The sequence below is a fragment of the Bos grunniens genome, chromosome 10, assembly GCF_055505025.1.
Source record: "Bos grunniens cultivar Pamir isolate PY7600 chromosome 10, Bosgru_T2T1.0, whole genome shotgun sequence".
Classification (NCBI taxonomy): Eukaryota; Metazoa; Chordata; class Mammalia; order Artiodactyla; family Bovidae; genus Bos; species Bos grunniens.
The window spans coordinates 84,239,486-84,262,454 of NC_141174.1; the positions used below are offsets into that span (position 1 = coordinate 84,239,486).

General features: G+C 42.7%; 1 protein-coding gene across 3 annotated transcripts in view; it reads right to left on the minus strand.

Moving 5' to 3' along the window:
- The window catches only part of THSD4 (thrombospondin type 1 domain containing 4), a 676,260-nt gene that overhangs the window by 620,571 nt on the left and 32,720 nt on the right, over positions 1–22,969 (minus strand). For all 3 annotated transcript variants that reach the window (XM_086322751.1, XM_086322752.1, XM_086322753.1), the window contains exons 2-3: positions 22,397–22,505; positions 9,580–9,649 (exon numbers count right to left, since the gene is read on the minus strand). In XM_086322751.1, coding sequence (XP_086178877.1) covers positions 9,580–9,649; positions 22,397–22,425 — 99 coding nt within the window. In that variant the 5' untranslated portion in view covers positions 22,426–22,505. The remainder of the gene's footprint in view (positions 1–9,579; positions 9,650–22,396; positions 22,506–22,969) is intronic.

Genomic DNA, 22,969 nt, shown 5'->3' on the forward strand with positions numbered 1-22,969 from the left:
CACAGTTTATTGTGATACATACAGTCAAAGGCTTTGGCATAGTCAATAAAGCAGAAATAGATGTTTTTCTGGAACTCAATATATATAATAGTTATATATTAATATAACTATATTTAAGTCTATCAACTTGCTATTTGTTTTCTAATTATCCCATCTCATTTTCATCTATTTCTGTCTTTTTTTGAATTGTTGGAGTATTTTTATGACTCTATTTTATTTCCTAAAACAATTCTGTGAGCTAAAATTCTTTGATTTGTTACTCTGTTATTTTAAGGTTTATAATATACATCTTTAACTTATTGTAGTCTACTTTCAAGTTATATACAATTTTATACATATTATAAGAACCTTCTAATATTATATTTCCATTTATCTTCTTCTGGCATTTACAATATTGGTCCCATACATTTTACTTACACATACATTATTACCTCCACAACACATTATATTATTTTCATTTAAAGAGTCAATCTTTGAAAGAGACTTAATTATTTTTCAAAACTGTATATATTTACCCATGTAATTATTATTTCTGGTTCATTTCATGTATAGATCTGTATTTTTTTGTATCATTTTCCTTCTGCTTTAATAATTTCCTTTAACGGTTTTGGTGTTACATGTGTGACTCAGCACTTATGTATGAACATGTCTTTACTTTCATTTTTGAAAGATGTTTTTTCTGGATATAGAATTCCAGGTTGACAGTTTTATTCTTTCAGTATTTTAAAGATATCGCTTCACATGCATGAGTGACAGCAGACAAGGAATATGTTGTCATCTTTTTCTTTGTTTCTGTGGATGTAATGTGTTTTTTTTCCCCCCTAAAGGATTCAAATTTTTGCTTACTTTTATCACTGAATTTTAAGCAATTTGACCATGGTGTAAAGGTGCCATTTTCTTCATGTTTCTAGTGTTTGGAGTTCATTGGTATTAGATTCATAGTTTTAATCAAAATCAGAGTATTTCCTAATGTTTAAAAAATATTTTTCTGTCACCCCTCACTTCTTCTCCTTTTGGTACTCCAACTGCATACACATAAATTCACCTGAAGTCGTTACAGGGTTCACTGATGCTCATCTTTTTTAAAATTCTTTTTAGAAAAAAGTTTCTATTCGTATATCTTCAGGTTCTCTTTTATTGTCCACATCTAGTCTTCCATTAATCCCATCCAGTGTATTTCTCATTTTCATCTCCAGAAGTTTGACATTTTTTTTAATATTTCCCAAACCTCCACTTAACTTTTTGAATATATGGGATACAGTTTTAATAACTTTTAATACCCTTGTTTTCAAATTCTAGTATCTGTGTCAGTTCAGAGTTGGTTTCAATTGATTGTTCTCCTCATTATGGAGAATAATGCTAATGATTTTCTACTTCTGTGCATGCCTGGTAATCTTTGACTAAAACCAGACATCTTGAATTTTACCTTGTTGGGTACTGGATATTTTCATATTCCCATATTCTTAAAAATTGTACTAGGATAGGTAAGCTATTTAGAAACAGTTTGAACCATTCAGTCCTGCTTTTATGATCTGTTTGTGATGTCCAGAGCAATGTGTGTGTGTGTGTTCAGTCGCGTCTGACTCTGTGCTCACCAGGCTCTGTCTATGGAATTTTCCAGGCAAGGATACTGGAGTGGGTTGCCACTTCCTACTCCAGGGAAGATCCATTTCCCAACCCAGGGACTGAGCCCATGTCTCCTGTATTGCAGCTCACAGGATCTTCAATTTTCATTGCAACATGCAGGATCTTTAGTTGTGGCATGTGAACTCTTAGTTGTGGCATGCAGGACCTAGTTCTTGGACCAGAGATTGAATCTGGGTCCCACACTGGGAGAGCAGAGTTTTAGCCACTGAATCACCAGGGAAGTCCCACTTAATTAATGATTTTGATTGAGCATTGGGGAAACAATGGAAACAGTGAGCAACTTTATGTTTTGGGGCTCTAAAATCACTGCAGATGGTGATTGCAGCCATGAAATTAAAAGATGCTTGCTCCTTGGAAGAAAAGCTATGACCAACCTAGATAGCATATTAAAAAGCAGAGACATTACTTTGCCAACAAAGGTCCATCTAATCAAAACTATGGTTTTTCCAGTAGTCATGTATGGATATGAGGGTTGGACTCTAAAGAAAGCTGAGCGCCAAAGAATTGAGGCTGTTGAACTGTGGTGTTGGAGAGGACTCTTGAGAGTCCCTTGGACTGCAAGGAAATCAAACCAGTCAATCCTGAATATTCACTGGAAGGACTGATGTTGAAGCTGAAACTCCAATACTTTGGCCACCTGATGCAAAGAACTGACTCATTGGAAAAGACCCTGATGCAGGGAAAGATTGAAGGCGGGAGGAGAAGGGGGTGACAGAGGATGAGATGGTTGGATGGCATTACCAACTCAATGCACATGCGTTTGAGCAAGCTCCAGGAGTTGGTGATAGACAGGGCAGCCTGGCATGCACAGTCCATGGGATCACAGGGTCGGACACAATTGAGTGACTGAACTGACTGACTGAGGATATTTCACATGCTTATTGGCCATTAGAATATCCTCTTACACAAAGCATCTGTTCAAGTCTTCTGCCAATTTAAAAATTTAATTGCTTAACATTTTCTTAATAGTAGTTTCTTTATATAATCTGAATATGAATCTTTGGTCAAATATGTAATTGTGAATATCTTCACCCTGTCTTTGGCTTATCTTTTCACTCTTCATGGTGTATGATAATAAATAAAACTCCTCAATTATCATGCAGTTCAAATTTTTTTATGATTAGTTCTTTTGGTGTGTTGTTTAAGAAACCCTTGCCTATCCCAAGTCATCAGGATATTTTCATATATTTTCTTCAACAAACCTTACTGTTTTCTCCTTTGTGGATGTGGAATACAGGAGAAATAATATCAGAAATTTCATGTTACCTAAAACTTATTTTTGTCCGTCTATAGGCTTTCTCTTCAATATCCAATTGTAGGACATTGTCAAGAGGCAATCTGAAGTCAATTGTTTTAGGTGTTGTTTAATTGCTAAGTCACGTCTGACTTTTTGGGCTACCATGGACTATAGCCTACCAGGCTCCTTTGTCCATGAGATTTCCCAGACAAGAATACTGGAGTAGGTTGCCATTTCCTTTTACAGGAGATCTTCCCAACCTAGGGATCAAACCCGAATCTCCTGCATTGGCAGGTGGGTTCTTTATTACTGAACCACCAGGGAAGCCTGTACACAGTAATAGTAGGCTCTAAACCCTTTCCAAGGGCCCCAGCTATTCATATTGTGACTTGCAAACCAGTTAGCAAAACAAATATTTTACTTCACTCTTATTTCATTTCGTAGTATGTCTGGGTTTTTTTCTTTGTTTGTTTTAAAGTTTCTATAAATAAATTGAAGAGCACTTCTCTTTGGCTGGTAGCCCTAGGAGTGGGTTTTTATTTTCCTCCTCATTGTTTTTCATTGTTTTCTAAATTTCCTATAATAAACATGCATGTGCTGTGCTTAGTCGCTTATTGTATCTGACTCTTTGTGACCCCATGTACTGTAGCCCACCAGCCTCCTGTGTCCATGGGGATTCTCCAGGCGAGAATACTGGAGTGGGTTGCCATGCCCTCCTCCAGGGGATCTTCCCAACCTAGGGATCGATCCCAGGGTCTCACATTGCAGGTGTATTTTTTACCATCTGAGCCACCACAGAAGCCCATGAGTACTGGAGTGGGTAGCCTATCCTTTCTCCAGGGGATCTTCCTGACCTAGGAGTCGAATTGGGGTCTCCTGCCTCGCAGGTGGATTCTTTTATCAGCTGAGCTACCAGGGAAGCCCAATATACATGCATAATTAAAAAGTAAACTAAAAAAAAAAAAGTTAAGCAGTGGTGATTCAAGTATATTAATGTTTCTCCATTTGTAGGAATAAAATAACATGTTTCATGATTTTTTCCTAAATAGATTATGTGACCATACACTTTATGACTTATAGAGCAACTTGCTCAGTGAACGTCTGTCAGACAGACAGAACACTTTCATTAACTTAAAAGCTTTCTACAATCTACATATTCTCTTGTACTAATAACGTATGGTTTTTATTAGAGTCTGGGACAAGTTTTTTCCACTCTTGATCTTACCTTATCTACAAACGAAGCCACAGAGAGTTTTTAAAATGAAATCACTTGCCAAGTGTCATTAAATAACTACCAAGAACAGAGGCTGAACAGTCCTTTCTGATGCCATCCATCAGGAGCAAGAGGAAGACATCTGGATAAAAATATCTTGAAAGAGCTACTTACACTCTGCACTGAGTCCTCTTTTCCTGCACTATTATGGGACAGTTTTTACAGAGATGTATCCAGTCACCCGAGTAGCATTTAGAAATGCATAGTTTATTTGACAGCGTTTACAAATTATGTCTTTTACTCAGAATAACTTACAGTGTAGAAATGCTTCCATATGCTAAAGTTGGACATGCTATAGTAATGAGAAAGAAAAAGAGATGTCTTTTGGAGGGTGGTTTTCATATGCATACTGAACTACAGTGTGCACAAATTCGTAATGCTGTCCCTTAAGAATTTACCATAAATGGTTTTCTAATTCTTGCTGCTGCTCTCTTCTACAGATTGAGAGTGGATCTTGCCACAAAGCAGTCAGCAGGAATTCAATCATGATTTATCCAAGCAACGAAAACAATTTGATAGCAATCATAATTCTTATGTTTTCATGAAAAAATATATTTTTCCCCTAAAAAATATACTTTTTTTTTCCCTCAAATCCTTTGTGTTTCTTAAGGTCCCAGGAGGAGACAATTTCCAACCTCGAAATACATATACAGTAATTACAGTTAACTCTTCTCTATCTTGACTTTAGAGCAGTGGCTGGCAAACGGTGGGTTATGGGCCAAATCCAGTGTTTTGCAAATAAAGTATTATTGGAACACAGACATGTACATTTATTGACAAGTTGTTTATGACTGAATTTGTGCTACAAAAGCAGAGCTGACTAGTTGTGACAGAGATTTTGTAGCCCAGAAAGCCTAGAACAATCACAACTGACCATTTATAGGAAAACATTTCCAGCCTCTTTTAATAGGTATCTCCTTATTTCTCATGTTGCAGAAATAAACGGATGCTATTACTGCCAGTACTGTCGTTGCTCCAGGGCTCTGGGGACAGTCAGGAAGGATGACAGCCACGGCTTCACAGAACTCCAACAAAACGTCAGGAAGAAATTTGCGACCCAAAAAAGCACTGAATCTTCCTTCTCTGAGGTGAATGACAATGACAATGATCCTGGCAACTAAAATGCACATAATTATATTTGAGAACTGTCCTAAAATGTGTACTGTCTGAGTAAAGGAATCTATAAGCGATTTCGAAAAAAATTTTCCCAATCTAACTTTCTACTACAAAGTTCTTAATATTTTGACAAGGCAAACCAATACACTAAAATGTGAAACCTTTTACTCAATTTCTAAATTTGACATTCTAAAGTGATTCATAAATCATTTTTCAAATTTCTCAGAATAAATACTTTACTTAAGAAATATGGAGACTTACCAAGCACATTATGGTACAACTTTCTAAAGAGAATAAATTAAAAAAGAAAAGAAAGAAAGGAAGAAACAAAGCAAAATGGAGGCAGTACCTTTTTGTGAAACTTTTGTTCAGGTTACGTATATACCATTCAGGCTGACTTGAAAAATTAATAGACACAGCAAAGTAAACTGAGCATTTATAAAATATTTTAAGGTATGAAGGTCTATTTGAATAATACCAAAAGAAAAAAAGAACACTGGTAGACTGATTCAACTGTTAAGATTAATAACCCTGATAGCTCTAAACACTAATAAATAACATAACATAATAATGAAAACAGACAATTGTTTGATCCAGCTGCAATAAAAGCAGTGCTATAGACTGGGTGGTTTATGGAAAACATAAATTTATTTTTCACAATTCTGAAGGCTGGGGTGTTCAAGATGAAAGGGCCTGTGGATTTGATGTCTGGGGAGAACCAATTTCCTAGTTCATTGACAGCAATCTTCTCCCTGTATCCTCACACAGCAGAGGAAGCAAGAGATCCCTCTATAACCCTTTTAATAAGGGACATTTATCGTCTCATGACCTAATCACCTTCCAAAGGTCCCACCTCCAAAGAGCATCACACTGGGGATTTAGTTTCAACATATGAGTTTGGGGGGACACATGTAGTCTATAATATTCTATCCCTGGGCCCCCCAAATTCACATATTTCTTACAGGCAAAATACATTCATTCCATCCCAATAACCTAGAAAGCATTAACTGGTTCCAGCATCATTATTAAAGTCTAGGTTCTAAGTTTCACCTAAATATCATTTAAATCAGACATAGGTGAGACTCAAGGTATGATTCATGGGAAGGGAAGGGCTTATGATTCATGGGAAGGGAAGGGCTTCCCTTCAGCCTGAAGGGAAGCGTGCCTGATACTGTCCATGCTCAAGGTATGAGCAAACTGCTGTCCAGCTATGAACATGTGAAATCAAACATGTTATGTGCTTCCAAAATGTAACGGTAAGACAGGCACAGTACAGACATTCCCATTCCAAATGGGAAGAAGAGGAAAGAAGAAAGTCTGCAACCCACCCAGGAAAGGTTCATAAAGGCATAAGAATAATTCTCTTTGGCTCTGTGCTCTGCTCTCCAGGCCCACTGGGCCCACGGTTCTGCCTGAACAGGTTGGGGCCCCAAAGCTCCGGGCTGCCCTACCCTCACTGTGGTTCTCCAGGGTTGGGGTCCTGGGACCTTGGCTCAAGCCTTGTCCTTGGAAATCTGGGTGGAGGTAGTCATGCCCCCCAAGGCTCTCCTGGGCACAGCCCAACCTCGCTGGGTCATCACTGGAGCAGCACCTGGGGCAGCCTAGGAACTCAGCCTGAGTGTGGGGAGTGGAAAGCACGAAGGGAGATGGTGCCAAGATGGACCAGGTCTGGAGGGCACCACCGCCCCCTTACAGTCTTCCACTGTCTTGGACAATAGCCTCTGGCTTCGCTTCTGTCAAGATGGCTGACTAATCGCCTTATCAGTCTCTCAACCACACCCTTAGCGTTTGTTCTTTCCTGGACAGGCTTTCTCATTCTTTTCAATATGGATCCGCTGAAGAATTTCCAAATCTTTAACTTCTGTGTTGTGCTTCCTTTCCAGTTAACAATTCCGTCTTTAAATCAGTTCTCTCTTCTCACATTTTACTATGAGCAGTCGAGAGAAACCAGGCCACTCCTTCAACACTTTGCTTAGAAATGGCTTTGGTTAAATATCTGACTTCATCCCTTACAAGTCCTACCTGCCACAAAACACTACAGCAGGAATGAGCCAAGTTCTTTGCCACTTTATAACCAGCACAGCCTTTCCTCCAGTTTCCAACAGCTTGTTCCTCATGACCATCTAAGAACCCATCGGAATGGCCTTTAACGTCCATATTTCTACCAACATTTTACTTGAGATTACTTAGGGATTTTCTAGGAAGATTGAGGTTTCTCTACAGCCCCCTCTTTCGTTTCTGAGCTCTTACCAGAGTCACTTTAAAAAATCCATTTATGTCATCACAGGCTTTTTGTAGCCTGCACCTCAAACCTCCTCAGTCTCTACCAAGTATCCAGTTCCAAAGCCCCTTCCACATTTTATATATTTGTTATAGCAGCATCGCCACTTCTCAGGGCCAATTTCTTAGTCAATTTGGGCTGCTAAAACAAAGTATTATAGATCAAGTGCTGTATAAACAACAGAAACTGATTTCTCACAGTTCTGAAGGCTGGAAGTCTGAGGTTAGGGTGCCAGCAAAGTCCCAACCTTGGGGTGCAGACTTCTCATTGTATCCTCACAGGACGGGGCAGCAAGCTCTCCTCTATTGCTAACAAGGACTAAGCCCATTCTTGAGGACCCCACTCCATCACCTAATCACCTCCCAAAGGCCCCGCCTCCAAATACCATCACATAGGTTAGGTTTTAGCACACCAATCTTGGGCTAGCATGGGGGTGGGGGGTTGGGGTGGAATACAAACATTCAATCTATAATAGTTGTCCTTTCTGACTCTTGAAATCATGAATGGGAATGATGCAGTAAAATATTTGTCTTTGTTTTTAGTCACTAAGCCATGTCCAGTTCTTTGCGATACCATGGACTGTAGCCTGCCAGGCTCCTCTGTCTATGGGATTTTCCAGGCAAGAATACCAGAGAGGGTTGGCCATTTCCTTCTCCAGCGGATCTTCCCAACCCAGGGGTCGAACCCACGTCTCCTGTATTGGCAGGTGGATTCTTTACCACTGAGCTACCTGGTTAAGAAGGGTGTAAATTGCCAGGCATCCACCAAAATAATGTTTAGATCTTGGCCAGTTTTTCCACTCACTCATTCAGTCAGTCATTCAACAGGTGTTTTATTGAGCACCTACAACATGCCAGGCTGTATTCCAGGAGGTAGAAATAGGGTAATGAACAAGACAGGTAAGATCCCACTTTCATGGAGCTGACCCCTAATGAAGAATACCACACAATACAGGTTCATATCTGGCCCAGAAAGACAAAGGCAGAACACAATCCACAGACCTAAAAGAAACAAGACTCATCAGACAAGAACATCAAGAACTTGTCCCAAGATGGTGCATATCTGGGCAAACCCGTACACATACTCGTTTCTTGGCTCCCTTCTCTCCTGGACTTCCCTTATGAAAACCCCTCTAGGAAAGGTTCCAACCAATTCAGTCACACTTAGATACAAATGGCTGGCCTATTAGTCCTCTCCGACGTGTCTGCATTTCATTACCTTTAGACACCAGGAGTTCTTAGGCAGGAGAAAGGAATTTGAGGGACCCTCCCAAGGTCACATCATGCACCTATTTCTAAGGAAATATTAATCATGCAACAGCTCTGCTGCAGGACAGCATTGGGCTTGTTTAGGCAACAGCGTATGGTTCATTAACTATGAAACACTCAGAACCTGAAGGGAAGCGTGCCTGATACTGTCCACGTGTCCCTCCAGGTGCTCTGTCCACCTTTCTCCACCCAGCCCTGCTGCCCAGAAGGCTGGCCTTTGAGCACTGCATCGATGGATTTCTTTGTTTTCTGTACTTTGACTGAGCTCAGGTTGAGGGACTCACCAGCAGGAGATGGAGAGGAGGAAAAAAGAGAGGGCCTGGTTTCCCTGTTTTCTCCCTCCCTGCCTGGCTATTGGCTGGCGTCCTTCTACTGAAAATCATGGATGGCTCCCACCACAGCTCTAACCATCCACACCCATCACGCTGAAGGTGTCCCCAGAGGAGGTTAAAGCTCCATGCTGGTGCTCCTCCACTCCTAGGGGGTAGAGTCTGCCCGCTGACCTCTCCTTAGCTGACCCACTCTATCAGACATGTGCTGCAAGGCCAGCATTGCTTTCAGATCAGAGACTGACTCTGGGCACTGGCTTCATTTTTAAGGTCAAGGACTTAGGAGGGGTGAACATCCTATAAATGGTGTTTCCTCTGAGAATCAGCAGTGACTCACCTTCAAACAGAATAAAACTCAAGGCATGGATGACTAGTATGACCCCAGGACCTTGGCAGAAAAGGAAAGCCTCAGAAAGGCCATGGCTTACCTTTCTGTGTTCAGTGGAGGGCTGCGGGCAGACGAGCTGGAGTCCAAGCAGCAGGAGGGAACCCAGGACACTGAAAAGGAAAAATAGCAACAGGCAGAGCTGTGAGCACGTTCTAGGCAGCAGCATATAGTGGAAAGGTATATTTCCGTTTCATCTTTGGAAGGAAGTGAAAGTCACTAAGTTGCGTCTGACTCTTTGTGACCCCATGGACTATACAGTCCACGGAATTCTCCAGGCCAGAATACTGGAGTGGGTAGCTTTTCCCTTCTCCAGGGGATCTTCCCAACCCAGGGATCAAACGCAGGTCTGCCGCATTGCAGGCAGATTCTTTACCAGCTGAGCCACAAGGGAAGGAGCACAGCCCAACTGGGCCCTAGGATGTAAACCCAGTGAAGACGCAAAGGGCTAGCCCCACAGGCAAGGAGACAGCCGAGTGCTGTGGGTGGGGCCTTGGCATGAGGCAGACCTGGGATCAAACTCTGCTTTACCACTTGCTGGCAAGGTTTCCAGGTCAGGACATTGAATTTCTTTGAGCCTCAGTCTCCTTCCTTGTAAGATCAGGATACAACAGAGGCTGGCTGGAGGTCTGGGAAGGCTGCATAAGATAACACATGGTGCCTGGCACAGAGTAAGTACTCATGCATGTTGGTCCTCATGGAGGTGGTAATGTCAGCCCAGAAGGGGGGCTTCCGAGCCTGGACAGGGAAGTTCCCCTCCCACAGCCTGGGCTTCCTCAGACCCATTCCTCTGTCTGTCCTTGGCTCTTCAGTGTCACATATGTTCTCCACGGGTGGGATTAGCTGTGTTAAGCCCTACTGTCACCAGCCCTGATTAGGGCTTGTCATCAAATAAAGAGAAGGTGTAGAAATAGGAGCCAACTGGCCCCAAGGCAGCAGGGTGAGCTGGAAGAACATGAAGCTTTGGATTCAAACACTTTGAGGCTAGAATCCCAACTCTGTCATTCCCATCCAGGTGATCCTGGGTGAGCCCACGTCTGTGAGCCTTAAGGTTGCCATATGTAAGGATCACCGAGGACAACAGAGGTGAACACGCCCAGCACAGTTAGTGAGTCACTGCCAATTAATTAAATGCCCAGAGTGCCCTGACGTCACGTCATCAACGGCACTGTTTGAAGCATCAGAGCGAAAAGGCCACTGGTCCTACTTGGTTGTCTTTGGAATCCTCTTAGGGTTAAACCCTGAGCACAGTCAGGTAACCCAGTGGTTCTCAACCTTTTAGAGGCCTCCAACGTAGCTGAGAGATGAGCCCTTGTGCTGTGTAGAGGTAGGCACAAGGAGAATCTGTCTGAAGCTGGGGGCAGGGGAGGGGGTGGTAAGACCTGTGGAGTTAGGAAAGCTCCCACCATCTCTAGGAACCCTAAGTTCCACCCTCACTCCCACTGTGTATAGATGAGTCCGGTCCTAGGAAACCACACAGAATGGATGTGGCCAGACTGGCTAGAGATCATGTGATGGGACAAGAAGCAGGAGGAAGGGATATGCTGCTGCTGCTCAGTTGCTCAGTCATGTCTAACTCTTTGCTACCCCACGGATGCCAGGTGCCCCTGTACCAAGGTGTTAAATGTATGGCTGCATTGAGGCCCCAAAACTAAGAACCAAGGGGATGACATATGCACACATTCCAAAGGGAAGAATGCAACCATCTGTTCAGGACCAGAAATGGAGGTGTCCTCCTCTGGCCCCACCCATCCTCAACCTTCGGCCTGAACAAGGAGTGCGGTATGGGCTGGAGAATGGGACACGTTTGCTAGGGATACAGGAGTGCTGAGCACAGCCCCTCCATCCTGCTACAAGGGGAAGAAATAAGTAGGGCAACCATTTAAGAGCTTGATCTGGACCCTCTGTGTCTGCAGTATACTGAGTGGTGCTTGACTGTCCCCTGAAAAGTATCTAAAGGTCAAAACCTAGCTGGAGTGTTGGGAGCACAGAGTGATTAGAGAGAGCTGGAGTGCGAGCAGTCTGTGTACCTAGAACTTGCAGGGGCAGGAGAGGCTGGGGTTCTCCTGTGGAAAATGGGACTTAAGTCCTCCAGTAAGGACCTCCTCAAAGAAGATAAACTCATCAGGATCAGGTAACCCCCAAAGACAGGGTGATATGAGGTGTGTACCCATGGGGCCCGGGAGCTGGGGGAAGGTGGTAAAGGGGCAGCCGATGTTTGCACAGCCTGCACCAGGGGATCCACAGCAGGAGACCCCAGCGAGGGGAGGTTCTTCAAAGGACCAGCCAAAGTGCCCTGAAAGGAGAATCCACAGTGTTGACATCTGCCAAGCCAAGACAGCCACATCAGCTGACAGTGGGCACCACTCCTATTGGGATCCTCCATGCCCAGTTACCTCTCTCCCCCATGCTCCCTCCTGGAGGAACAAGGACCAGAAGGAGAGGGCACAGAGGGGAACCAGGAGTATGAAGAAACCAGCCAAGCCTTCTCTTCCCTACTACAGTGCTCTGAGGCCAGACCAGGCCCAGGATGTGGGAGGAAAGGAGCTTTAAATTGGATAGGAGACTAAAGATTTTATATCTGACTAGACTTTCTTTTAATGTAGCATAATATACACAAAATCCCTCCAAGTAAGGCATCTATTCAGAAAAATATTAAAATGAGTGGTGAAAAGAATCAAGGAGTTGATTTATACTTGCTGAGGCTCTAAGCCAGTGCTGTCCAAGACAACTTTCTGTGAGGATGAAAATGTTCTGTCTCTGTACTATCCAATGCACAGGCACATGGATTTGTGCTGCTCAGCACACAGGGGGCTAAGGATGCAGGTCTGGATGGTGAAGTTACTGATGTCTTAGATTCATCCAAAAATGACCCAAGGAAAATGAAAACTAAAGCTACTAAAGGAAAACTAAAACTTCTAGAAGGATGGACATGTAGCCATTAAAGCTATCCCTCCTACACATACACACATCTTTGGGGGCTTTTTGATACTTGTAAGTGAGACTGCTCATTAAACCTGCAACAGACCAGAAAACCACCTATCTGTCTTCCCTCGACAAGGCAGGGCCATTTAAAGAAGTAGGTGTGAACACGGTGATGAGAAAAGAACAGTTATTTTCTACTTGCATTCTTACTAGATTTAGGTTGATCTAGAAATCAAGAGACGTGGGCATCACAATTCCGGAGTTTATGCTCCTTGGTTACATAACCTTGGGCAGATCACCTTTGCACCTCAATTCCTTCATCTGTAAAATGGGAATAATGGCACCCGCCCTGACTGTCTCAAATGAGTTTATGTGCAAGAAAATACATTATGAAGCTGTGCCCACAAATCTGAATCACTTGTAACACATTCTGGCACTGTTTACTCATTTAAAAAGAAAACCAGATTGGTGTGGTTTTGTTAAAAAAAACAAACAGCAGCTCCAGAAATGTGTTACACCTCAGCCCTTCAAAGTTCTTGGCACACACCTAAGCCACATATTTGTAATGCAATCAGGAGCTGTTTTGCATAACCACTCACCCCAGGCTGCACTGCCATAATAGTCAGGGGGACCTGGAGTGGGAGAAGGAGTGGAAAATGGGAGAAGGGGAAATTTTAGGTTTTCCACTCTCTTGGAGAAACTACATTCCAGGGTTGCCTGGTCAACCCTCCTCCCAGATATGGCTATAGCATGTTCCCTCCCCACCACACCCTCTCCCAACCTAGCCTATTTCTATTTCTCCACAACACTTACCATCTCACGTGTTGTTGTTATTTAGTCGCTAAGTCATGTCCAACACTTCTGCAACTCCATGGACTGTAGCCCGCCATGCTCCTCAGTACAGGAGATTTCCCAGGCAGAAATAGTGGAGCGGGTTGTCATTTCCTCCTCCAGGGGATCTTCCCAACTCAGGGATCGAACCTGTGGCTCCTGCATTGGCAGGCAGATTCTTTACCACTGAGCCACCAGGGAAGCCCTACCATCTCACATAGTATGTCTTTATTCACTTAAACTTCTTCCTCTGCCCACTAGGATATAAGCTCCACGAGATCAGGGAGCCTGTTTGGTCACTCCTCTATCTCCCAGCACCAAGCAGAGTGTGTGCTATATAGAAAGAGCTTAATTCATTGAATTAATGAATATGCCTTCATCATCTTGTGACCTGTGAAATTTCAAGATGAGTGGAAATAGTGAAAATTAACGCATTTTAAAGTGTCCAAAGTAATGCTGGGAGATTTTAAAAGCTATTTTATGAAGGATTTATAAAAATCAGTATGTTTTGGAGTCTCTGCATCTGTGTGTTCAGTTGCTCAGTGGTGTCCGACTCTTCATGACCCTTTGAACTGTAGCCCACCAAGCTCCTCTGTCCATGGGATTTTTCAGGCGAGAATACTGGAGTCTCTACATGACTTCCCCCAAATTTGTTCTTAAAGGATTTACACAGGTCTGGTAACAAAATGTTTGTGAGTGCTTCTTGTTGCAAAAAGGCTACGCGAGTTATCTTTAGATGTTCAAATGCTTCTTTTCTTCATCAAGTCGGGCCCTAGTGAGGCTCAGATGCATAGGGGTACCCAATAAAATTCATGCTGGAATAAAATCTTAGTTATTAAGTGGGCTCTGCTCTGAATGGAATAGAATAAATTCCCCCAGAGGGGAAATTATTCTTTGGACTGCAATCGCAGCAGCCAGAGCAATATATAACCCCAGGGGCCAGATGAAACTCGGCCAAGGGCTGGAAGCTTCCCACCCCTACACTGCAGACTCCACTTTAGGACACCCCACCCTCCTCACACATACCTATCTAATTGGTAGTCCATAGCTGTGCCCACAGCTCTTCAAAACACTGGCAATCTGGCCCAAAGTCTTGTTCCTGCTGACCCAATTCGAAATTAATGTTTGGGGAATGGGAGAGCATGTGTGTGTCTGTGTGTGTGCAACTCGTGTGTTATTTCACTTTGATAGTTTGCTTTGGCAAACTGCTCCCAGCTTGCAACGTTTTGACAGATTGAAGGCTACCAGGGCCTTTGGCAAACAGATCACATACTCCCCTCCAAGCGGTGGGGGGAGCCACATTCCTAGCAAGACTTTCCGATTCACCTTGCAGGAGAAACAACCCAACAGTTCACACCAATCAGAAAAAAAAAGTCATGCCATTTACCCAACCCTGTTCTAGATTTTAAACACTCCATCATTTCATTTCCTGTAGAAAATAATGCTCATTGAAATTTGGTACAAGATTGACATCATGGAACTGGGACTCTGCCCTTCTGTATCTGCCTGGGCCAACACTTCCCCCAAACCCCCACCCCCACCCCAATCATCCTGGACTCTAGCGAGGGTGGATCATGTCACAGACACTGTGTGCCTGGGATTATCTCAATGAACTCAGTGCCACTTGAACACGGTCAAACTACAAAACAAGAAAAAGAGAGGGAAAAAAAAAAAAACCAAAACCTTTACTTCTTTTCCTCTTCAGTTAATACAACCCAAGAGATATTTTGGGAGCAACCTGATCAGGAATAAAATTATATCGACCTTTGAAAAGAGAGCCAAAATCTTAGCACTGAAGTGAAATCTCCACGTACTGCACTCTGGAGATCAAAAATGATTGTTAAGCATTCATTTTACTGTATTCAGTCCAACCCTCTAACTTCCTCTCACAGCAGTTAAACAGTAAAGGCAAGAAGGGAAGGAGATGAGTTACAAATGACATTAGCCAGAAGACCACACAGTTACCACTGATCTCAACGCTTACAAGTATTATTTCATGTAATTGCCACAACCATCCTGTCAGACACTTTGTTTATACCCACTCTGCAGGTGAGGAAACTGAGGCATAGAGATGCCAAGTCACTTAGTACAAGGTATTGAGTGGCGAAGCCTGATTCCAATGCCAACAGTCAGTGTCTCGGCCTGGACCCTTAACCACTATGGTCTGGGCCTCCTAGGACACAACACACCGTGAAACCAAGCATTTGTCATTTTATTACACCAATTTTCTTCCCCGGTCTGTATAAGGTGGTGGCTTCCCACATCTGTTTTACTTTCTGTCATTTCTTGCAAAAAATAATCAGAGAATAAGTAGATACAGGAAAACATGTACCAGTCTCACTAGAGAATATTCTAAAATAATTGAAACTAGCCATTGAAATTCCAAACTTTAAAAAAGTGCATTCTATTTCTTTGCCCCGCTTTCTCATACAGAGTATGCTGAGCTGTAGTAACCTTGTTTAGATGGCTCAGAGTCACCAGAGTATCAATCAATCGGTGCAGCAGAAGGTGGCAGCCTTGGAGCAGAGCAGGCTGAGAGCACGGAGACGCCTGGGGCTTTCTGAATCCAGTTGGCCCTCTGCCGGTTTCTGCCTGCTGTCAGGCACTGCTCACCTTACTGTGGATGAGCCTGCGCCTCTTAACTCCGCTTCCTTAGGGTCAGCCTTGGCCGCGAAAACCTTTAGACAACCAAGCAGCAGCCAAACCAAGACCAAACAGGTTCAAGGAGAAGGCCTGGCTGGCTGTCGTGGAGTAAATGTTTCCATTTTAGAGTCGGACTTAAGGACACCTCTTCTAACTGCATATTTGTTTTCATTGCTTATTTCCAGGTTCTCAACTCTCACAGCCATTTGTGTTTTCTGGACTGGGGTCTCTGGAAAAGTGAGGTGTCCTGTCACAGCACAGCTTTCTTTTTTCCTTAATTTATTTGGCTGCAGCACGTGGGATCTCTGATCTTCGTTGCAGCAAGTAGGATCTTTAGTTGCAACCTGCGGACTCTTAGTTGTAGCATGTGGGATCCCTGACCAGGGACTGAACCCAGGTCTCCTGAACTGGGAGTGTGGAGTGTTAGCCCCTGGACCACCAGGGAAGTCCTTCAGCAAATTCCTCAGCTCAGTGGTAGGTTTCTTGAGGAAACTGTTTCTAATACACCTTTGCAACAAACAGAACAACCAGCACAGTCTTAGTCCAAATGCAGGGCCAATAAATAACAAGTGAAAAAAGAAAGGAAAGAGAGAATGAAGTGAGAGGAAAAAGGAAAACCGGAGAGAGAGAGAGAGGAAATACCAGTCACCAGGAAATACAAAGTCCTGCTGTGAATGACACTTTCATCAATAAAGTGTTTTCTAAGTACATCCCTAGAATTCCCTGTTGGAAAAACAGAAACTGGTGAGGAAGGGGGCAGGGTAGGGTGGTGGGGGTGGGGACAATCGCAATGGGTGGATCTCTACAAGTTGAAGATATTGATTCTGACCCCCAGGGAAGCGGGTGGGGTGTCGATATTAACCTGAGCCATACAAATTTATTTCAGTACATAAGGAACAGGTAGTTGGCAGCTCAGTGACACACCTTGACTGCGTTGAATCTTTTAGGTACAGAAGGTTCTAGAAAATACCACTGTTAAGTTCTGAGGGATGAGGATGCATGCCAGGTACAGGACTGTGCCAGGCATAAAGAAAAATCAATACTGTCTGAACACCTGCCATCGTTTTATAGGGAGGGGTTTGCCAAGACCGTCCTCCAAGAAACTGTTTTATTTCCTCCTAGCCTCTATGCCTATCATTCAGATGGCTCCTACTGGGCTTCCCACAAAAGATTCCAGCAGGTTCTTCCCTGGTACTCTTCTGCACTCACCAGATGAGTTGTGTTCCTATGGAATTTAACCATGGTCCCCAAATCGATGATGCCAGGGCTTTGTAATTACATAAAATATTCAAACAGTACACAAGCCCATGAAACAAAACGCGAAAAGAAAGAGTAGTTGGTAGTTGTTTCTACACAAATGAAGCTGAATGCTTTGGAAAAGACTTGATAAAGGCAAGTTGCCAAGAAAAAAAAAAAAAAAACTGGCAAATTTGGTGTGGATTGGACAACTGTAAATGATTAGAAGCAAAAATAATAAAAATTCAGCATCATTCTATACTCAGATTGCTTTGCAAATGTCTTAGATTCTCATTCCACTTGAAAGAAACCCAAATGGAAACCTTTGATAATGCTATGGGTGTGGTTTGTGCAAGAAAGACAATCAGGGGTTCACGCTCAAGGAAAAGTCCTTGGCCCCCACATCAAACACTTGGTGAGTGTACATGTGTTTTATGTTAAAAATAAACTGTTAAAGGTGTGTGTCTGTATCACTTGTACGATTTTCTGCTTTAACCTACTTTTATAATTAAGTAAAAATCCTGATTAGGAAAGAAAAATCTACTTTATTTCTCTCACATTAAAGAGAACTATTAATTTATTCATTCAATGTTCAACAAATCATGGGTTGGCCAAAAAGTTCACTTGAGTTTTTCTGTAACATCTTATAGAAAAACTCGAATGAATTTTTTGGCCAATCCAATATTTATTATGCATCAATTGGGTAGTGGTTTCAATGTGGGCCAGAGCTGATCTCAGCCTGGCCTCTTCTGCTTTCTGTCCTGCCCCTCCCCTTCCCTTATGCCCCTCCCCTCCTCTTGCCCCTCCCCTTCCCTTATGCCCCGCCCCTCTTCCTGCCCCTCCCCCTCCTTCTCCTGCCCCTCCCCCTCCTTCTCCTGCCCCTCCGGCTTCCTCCTCCTACCCTACCCCTTTCCTTCTACCCCTCCTCCTGCCCTCCTCCCACCACTCCCCTCTCTCCTGCCCCTTCCTTCCTCCGGCCTCTCTCCATCCTCCTTCTGTCCCTCCCTGCTCCATCTCTTCCTTGTATTCTTCCTTCTCTTATTTCCCCTCCTCCTCCACCCCACTTCTTGGTCACTGGCACAGGAACACTAACTGATCCCATGACCCTTCCCAATTATCACAGATTTCCCTACTCCAAAGGGAGTCTCAGTTTTCACACCTCAGCTATCACTACTTTGGGCATTCTCTTTCTTGCACTTAGACTTTTTCAACCTCCTTCTTTCTTGCTTTTTGTCTTCAGGATCTTTTTCCAGTTCTCCAAGAACTGGAACCTTTCTCTTTCTCATTTCCTCAATCCCTTATGGTTGTATTTCTCAGTAAAGTAGCTGACAGGCATTACAGTAATATTCCTGTACTGAACTGTGTATCAAGGAAAAGAAAAGCCTCACGTTTCAGAAGACTAAAACCAGACACTTGACCTAGGGCCATCAACCTGTAAAACCCTTAAAATGATCCAGAACTCTCCTTCATAAGATCTATAAAAATCACCATCTAACCCTATAATCCCTCTAATTACATCTGTATTTCTTCAAAAACTACTATTCCAAATAAGAATCCCCGAATCAGCTTTAACCATTTGCTTGGCATTTTCAATAGTTTTGTTTTCCTCTGTGTTTTCATTTCAAAGATATATTATGTCAACTGCACAAAAGCACTCTACGAGGTAAAGAAACAGTCCTTGACCAGGGTGATTGGCTCTAAAGAAACTTGGTTGGCTGGTCATCTTCAGCTGTTATGCTGCTTCTAGAGAGAAAACTGAGTTTCATTCCTCTCGATCACTGAACAAACACACAAAGATGTAATTGTACATACAAGGAAAAAAAAAAAAAAAAACGGTGCACAATTTGGAGCAAGTCTTTAAGAGATAAATACGCTCCTGTATTACTTAGTGCCTTTTCCTCTCTAACTTGTGATAGGTGACAAATCTTGATCTAGCCTTGACCAACTCTGCTCCAAATGGATATCACCTGTCCTGAATTTTGCACAGCATCCAAGACTCATCCAAGGTTCAAAGGCAACTCAATAACCAGCTCCGTGCAGAGTTAGTCTTAGTGTTTCTTCTGCTACTGCATTTAACTGTGGCTCTTTTTATTACCACAGACTCTGAGCATGGCAGAGGCACTCTTGCTATATTAATACTCAGGGCTTCTCCGTCTCTTTCAATGAGGGAGAAGCTGGCTTTCTGTTTCCCTGTGGCTTGGCAAGAACTGGGGAGGGATTTTTAAACAAAATCTCTGCGTATCAGAATTGTGAATCCCCTTCAATTTTTTTTTTCCTCTCAGGGATTTTCTTGGCGACTAACTCCTAATTTTGACCTGTTTTCTCTATAGGTAGAGATATCCTCCAGCTTTTCCTATTAGTCTTTATGTATTTGGCTGCCTTGGTCAATATTCTTTTTTTAAACCCTGAGTATTTGTGTGTCTCTGTGTGTTTCTCATCTACCAGTTTTATCAAAGACTTTTACTCTTAAAGTAACCATGGCCCTTTCCCCCAGAACATTTTGAAAAGTATTTAAACAAAAGACATTCTTGCTTTTTTTTTCCCCCTCCCCCTCAGGTTAAAATATATTTATGTGGGCCTTGAAACAGAATGCAAAATGGTTTATGAGCACCTGGCTTATAAAGAAGGAGACTTGGTGGAAATCTTCAGCTGAGCTGTCCTGAAGACTCGCCTGTACTCATAACTCATATATTCTTTCCTTAGAGCAGGACTGTTGGAGAAATGTCCTGCAGAGTTGTTGTTGTTTACTCACTAAGTCACGTCCGACTCTTTGCAACCCCATGGACGGTAGCCTACTAGGCTTCTCTGTCTATGAGATTTCCCAGGCAAGAGTACTGGAGTGGGTTGCCATTTCCTCCTCCAGGAGATCTTCCTGACCCAGGGATCGAACCCACATCTCCTGCTAACCTCTGAGCCAGCTGGGAAGCATCGTCTGACTGAGCAGCTCTTTTCAAACAATCCCTTCAGCAGGACCCTAATCCTAGAGGCCTGTCAAGACTCCCAGAGTTCTGCCTGGAGGGTAGCAAGGCCACATCCAGCTTTCAACAGCTCCTACTCTGCTAACTTCTAATCTGTTGGCAATTTCTCTGAAATAATGCACAGCTTGGAGGTGAGCCCACCAGGCCTCCCTGGGAGATGGCCTCCATATCACAGATCATTACAGAGGTTAACTGCAGGGGCATCAATTAAAATTCCAAACATTAAGAAAAAAAAAAAAATTTGCAGAAGGGACTTCTCTCAGATGAAGCCCTTCCTGTACAGCCTGGGTGGCCCCACATTTTTGAGGGTCTTCAGTACTCAAGGGGGCCTTTCTGATAGCAGCCAGACTCACACTTGCTTACCACTTGCTTACTACATGAGGAAACAACGTTTAATCTGCTGCTCTTTTTAATTCAATTAAATATACAACTGTGACTTCCACTTCTGTGTCTCCCATTGGGTCCTGGTGCTAAAATAGGTGTGGTCCTAACATGACTGAGTGGTCCAACTGCATGTCTCACTCCCCTGTGGTTTTACAGCAGGACATGGGAGCTTCACAAACTGGATACACATTTTATGTCCTGAAACAGCTTTTAAACTGTGTTTTAAACTATGGCTAAAAACTGTCCCCATGCTAATTTAGATACCAAAAGTGAACACTGAAGAGACTCAGGCTGCTCTGTTCATGGCTGGACTTTGTAGAGGCCTCAGAATGGAGCACTTCCTGCCTTCTCTGACTCTTTCTGACACATTGGTTTATGTCACTGACCAAGAAGCTTATAGCTCTGCGTGGGTCTTTGGACTGCAGGCCTGCACATGTCAGTTCATGTAAAATTATACAAGCAATTACAGACTAAGAGTACACACACGCACTGTACTCAGTGAAATGCCAGCCATGGGCTAAGAGCATCTGCCTGACAAGTGCTCTAGCCCTGGTTGAGCCATTACATGTGGCACCATCATAATAACATGTTATAGACCGTTTTCACTTTTCATTGTAAATTCTGGGCATTTGGGACTATCATAGTTATGGAGGGAAAAAAAACAAGATAACCTTAGTGATTCAACTTTCAAATAAAAAGTTCTTTTCCCTTTCTAGATTCTGAGTCAATTTCTTTAAAGGGTATCCTGAGATTGTAAAATGAGCTTCACTAAAGAACTGTTACCAATTGCAATTACTTACCTAGATGGACCAAGATGTTCTGATTACTATGCAGCTAAAACCAGTCACAAGATAGTTGCAATGCAGAGGCTAACGTATAAGCTATCATCTGTAAAATCTGATTCCAAATTATCATGTTTATGCAAATAGACTCATGAATCTCATAATGTGTAAACATTACAAATTCAAACTTCTAAAATAAATTTCCCTTAATAAAATACTGCCATTGGCTATTTTATAATGATGAGGTTTTTTTTACATAGGATTTTGATTGAAGAATTTTTAAAGGGGTCTGCCATCTTTAGGAAAGCTTGAAAAAAGTCTCAATATACAGACTAAATTCCAGAGCACCAAGCCTTTTCCCTGAGTCTGCACTCAAGGAATGGGCATCAGGAGATAAACACTGATTTTCTGATCTGCATACAGAGCCCACACTACTTGTTCCACTTACTTTGCATGGTTGATATCAGTATCAAATGAAAAATGCAGGTGCAAGTCACAGATGCTTTGAACAAACAGGACCAGAGAGGCCACCTTTTAAATATACCAGGGCAATTATATCACAATCTGTGGGGATGCAGCGAGAGGACAATATTTAAAGTTCTTCAGGTAATTTTATTATGCAGCCATGATAAATACCCCCAAGTCCATTAACATTTTTATTTTAAGAAAAATCTGAGGGGACTTTTCTGGCGCTCCAGTGGTTAAGACTTCATGCTTCCAATGCAGGGGGACATGGGTTAAATCCCTGGTTGGGGAACTAGGATCCTGTATGCCAAGCAGAGTTTTTGAATAAATAATAAATGAAAACTCTGAGTCCTAGATATCTCTCAGTGAATAGCAGAGCACAGCATAGAGCCCAAGCCACTTAATCTCAGTCTAAGCACTTCTCACCACAGCACATAGCTGTCCTGGCCTCAGCAGCCTTTGTGAGTATCAAACTTACTACACATATGTACATGGCACATCAAAAGTATCTGTGAGATGCAGGCCCTCAAGGCTCATTACTAGAAAAATATACAGTAAAATTCAAATATTGAATTGCTTATTTTCTTATTTTCTTTTCAAAAGATTTTCCACTCACCTGAGAGACTCCATGACACAGGAAACCATGGTCCTGGGTGTCCCAGGAAAAAGCAAGGGCTCCTCAGAGATGTTGCCAATTTTCTGCAGATGGGGGTGATGTTCAACTCCTACAGAAGAATAACAATGCTATTTTTAGTATCATCAGCTTACAAAGAGTCTAGAATCTAAGATTCTGCAGCTTAGGCCAGCCTGTTCAACAAGAAGTGAGCAAACGGAAGACATTAGGACAAAAATACCATTGCCCATTTATGCCCAGTTATGGTCACCAGATTGCCCAAATGAAAACTGATTATGTATGAAAGTGAGGTAACAAATTTACAGGACACTCAGCACAGTGACCCATAGGAAATGTTTAATAAGCTACCATCAGTAAGACTACTTCAGAGCCCAAGCTAACATCAGAGTTGTCACTAGGCAAGTGTACATTGGAAATCTTGTTCCATCCATTAAAGGCTACTTGACCCATTAGAAAGTCTTTTCACCTCTGTGTCCTGGTTACTCCACCTGTACAGTAGGGGTAAAAATACTGCCTAAACACAAAGAGAAATGGCATCTGGATACTGACAAACCT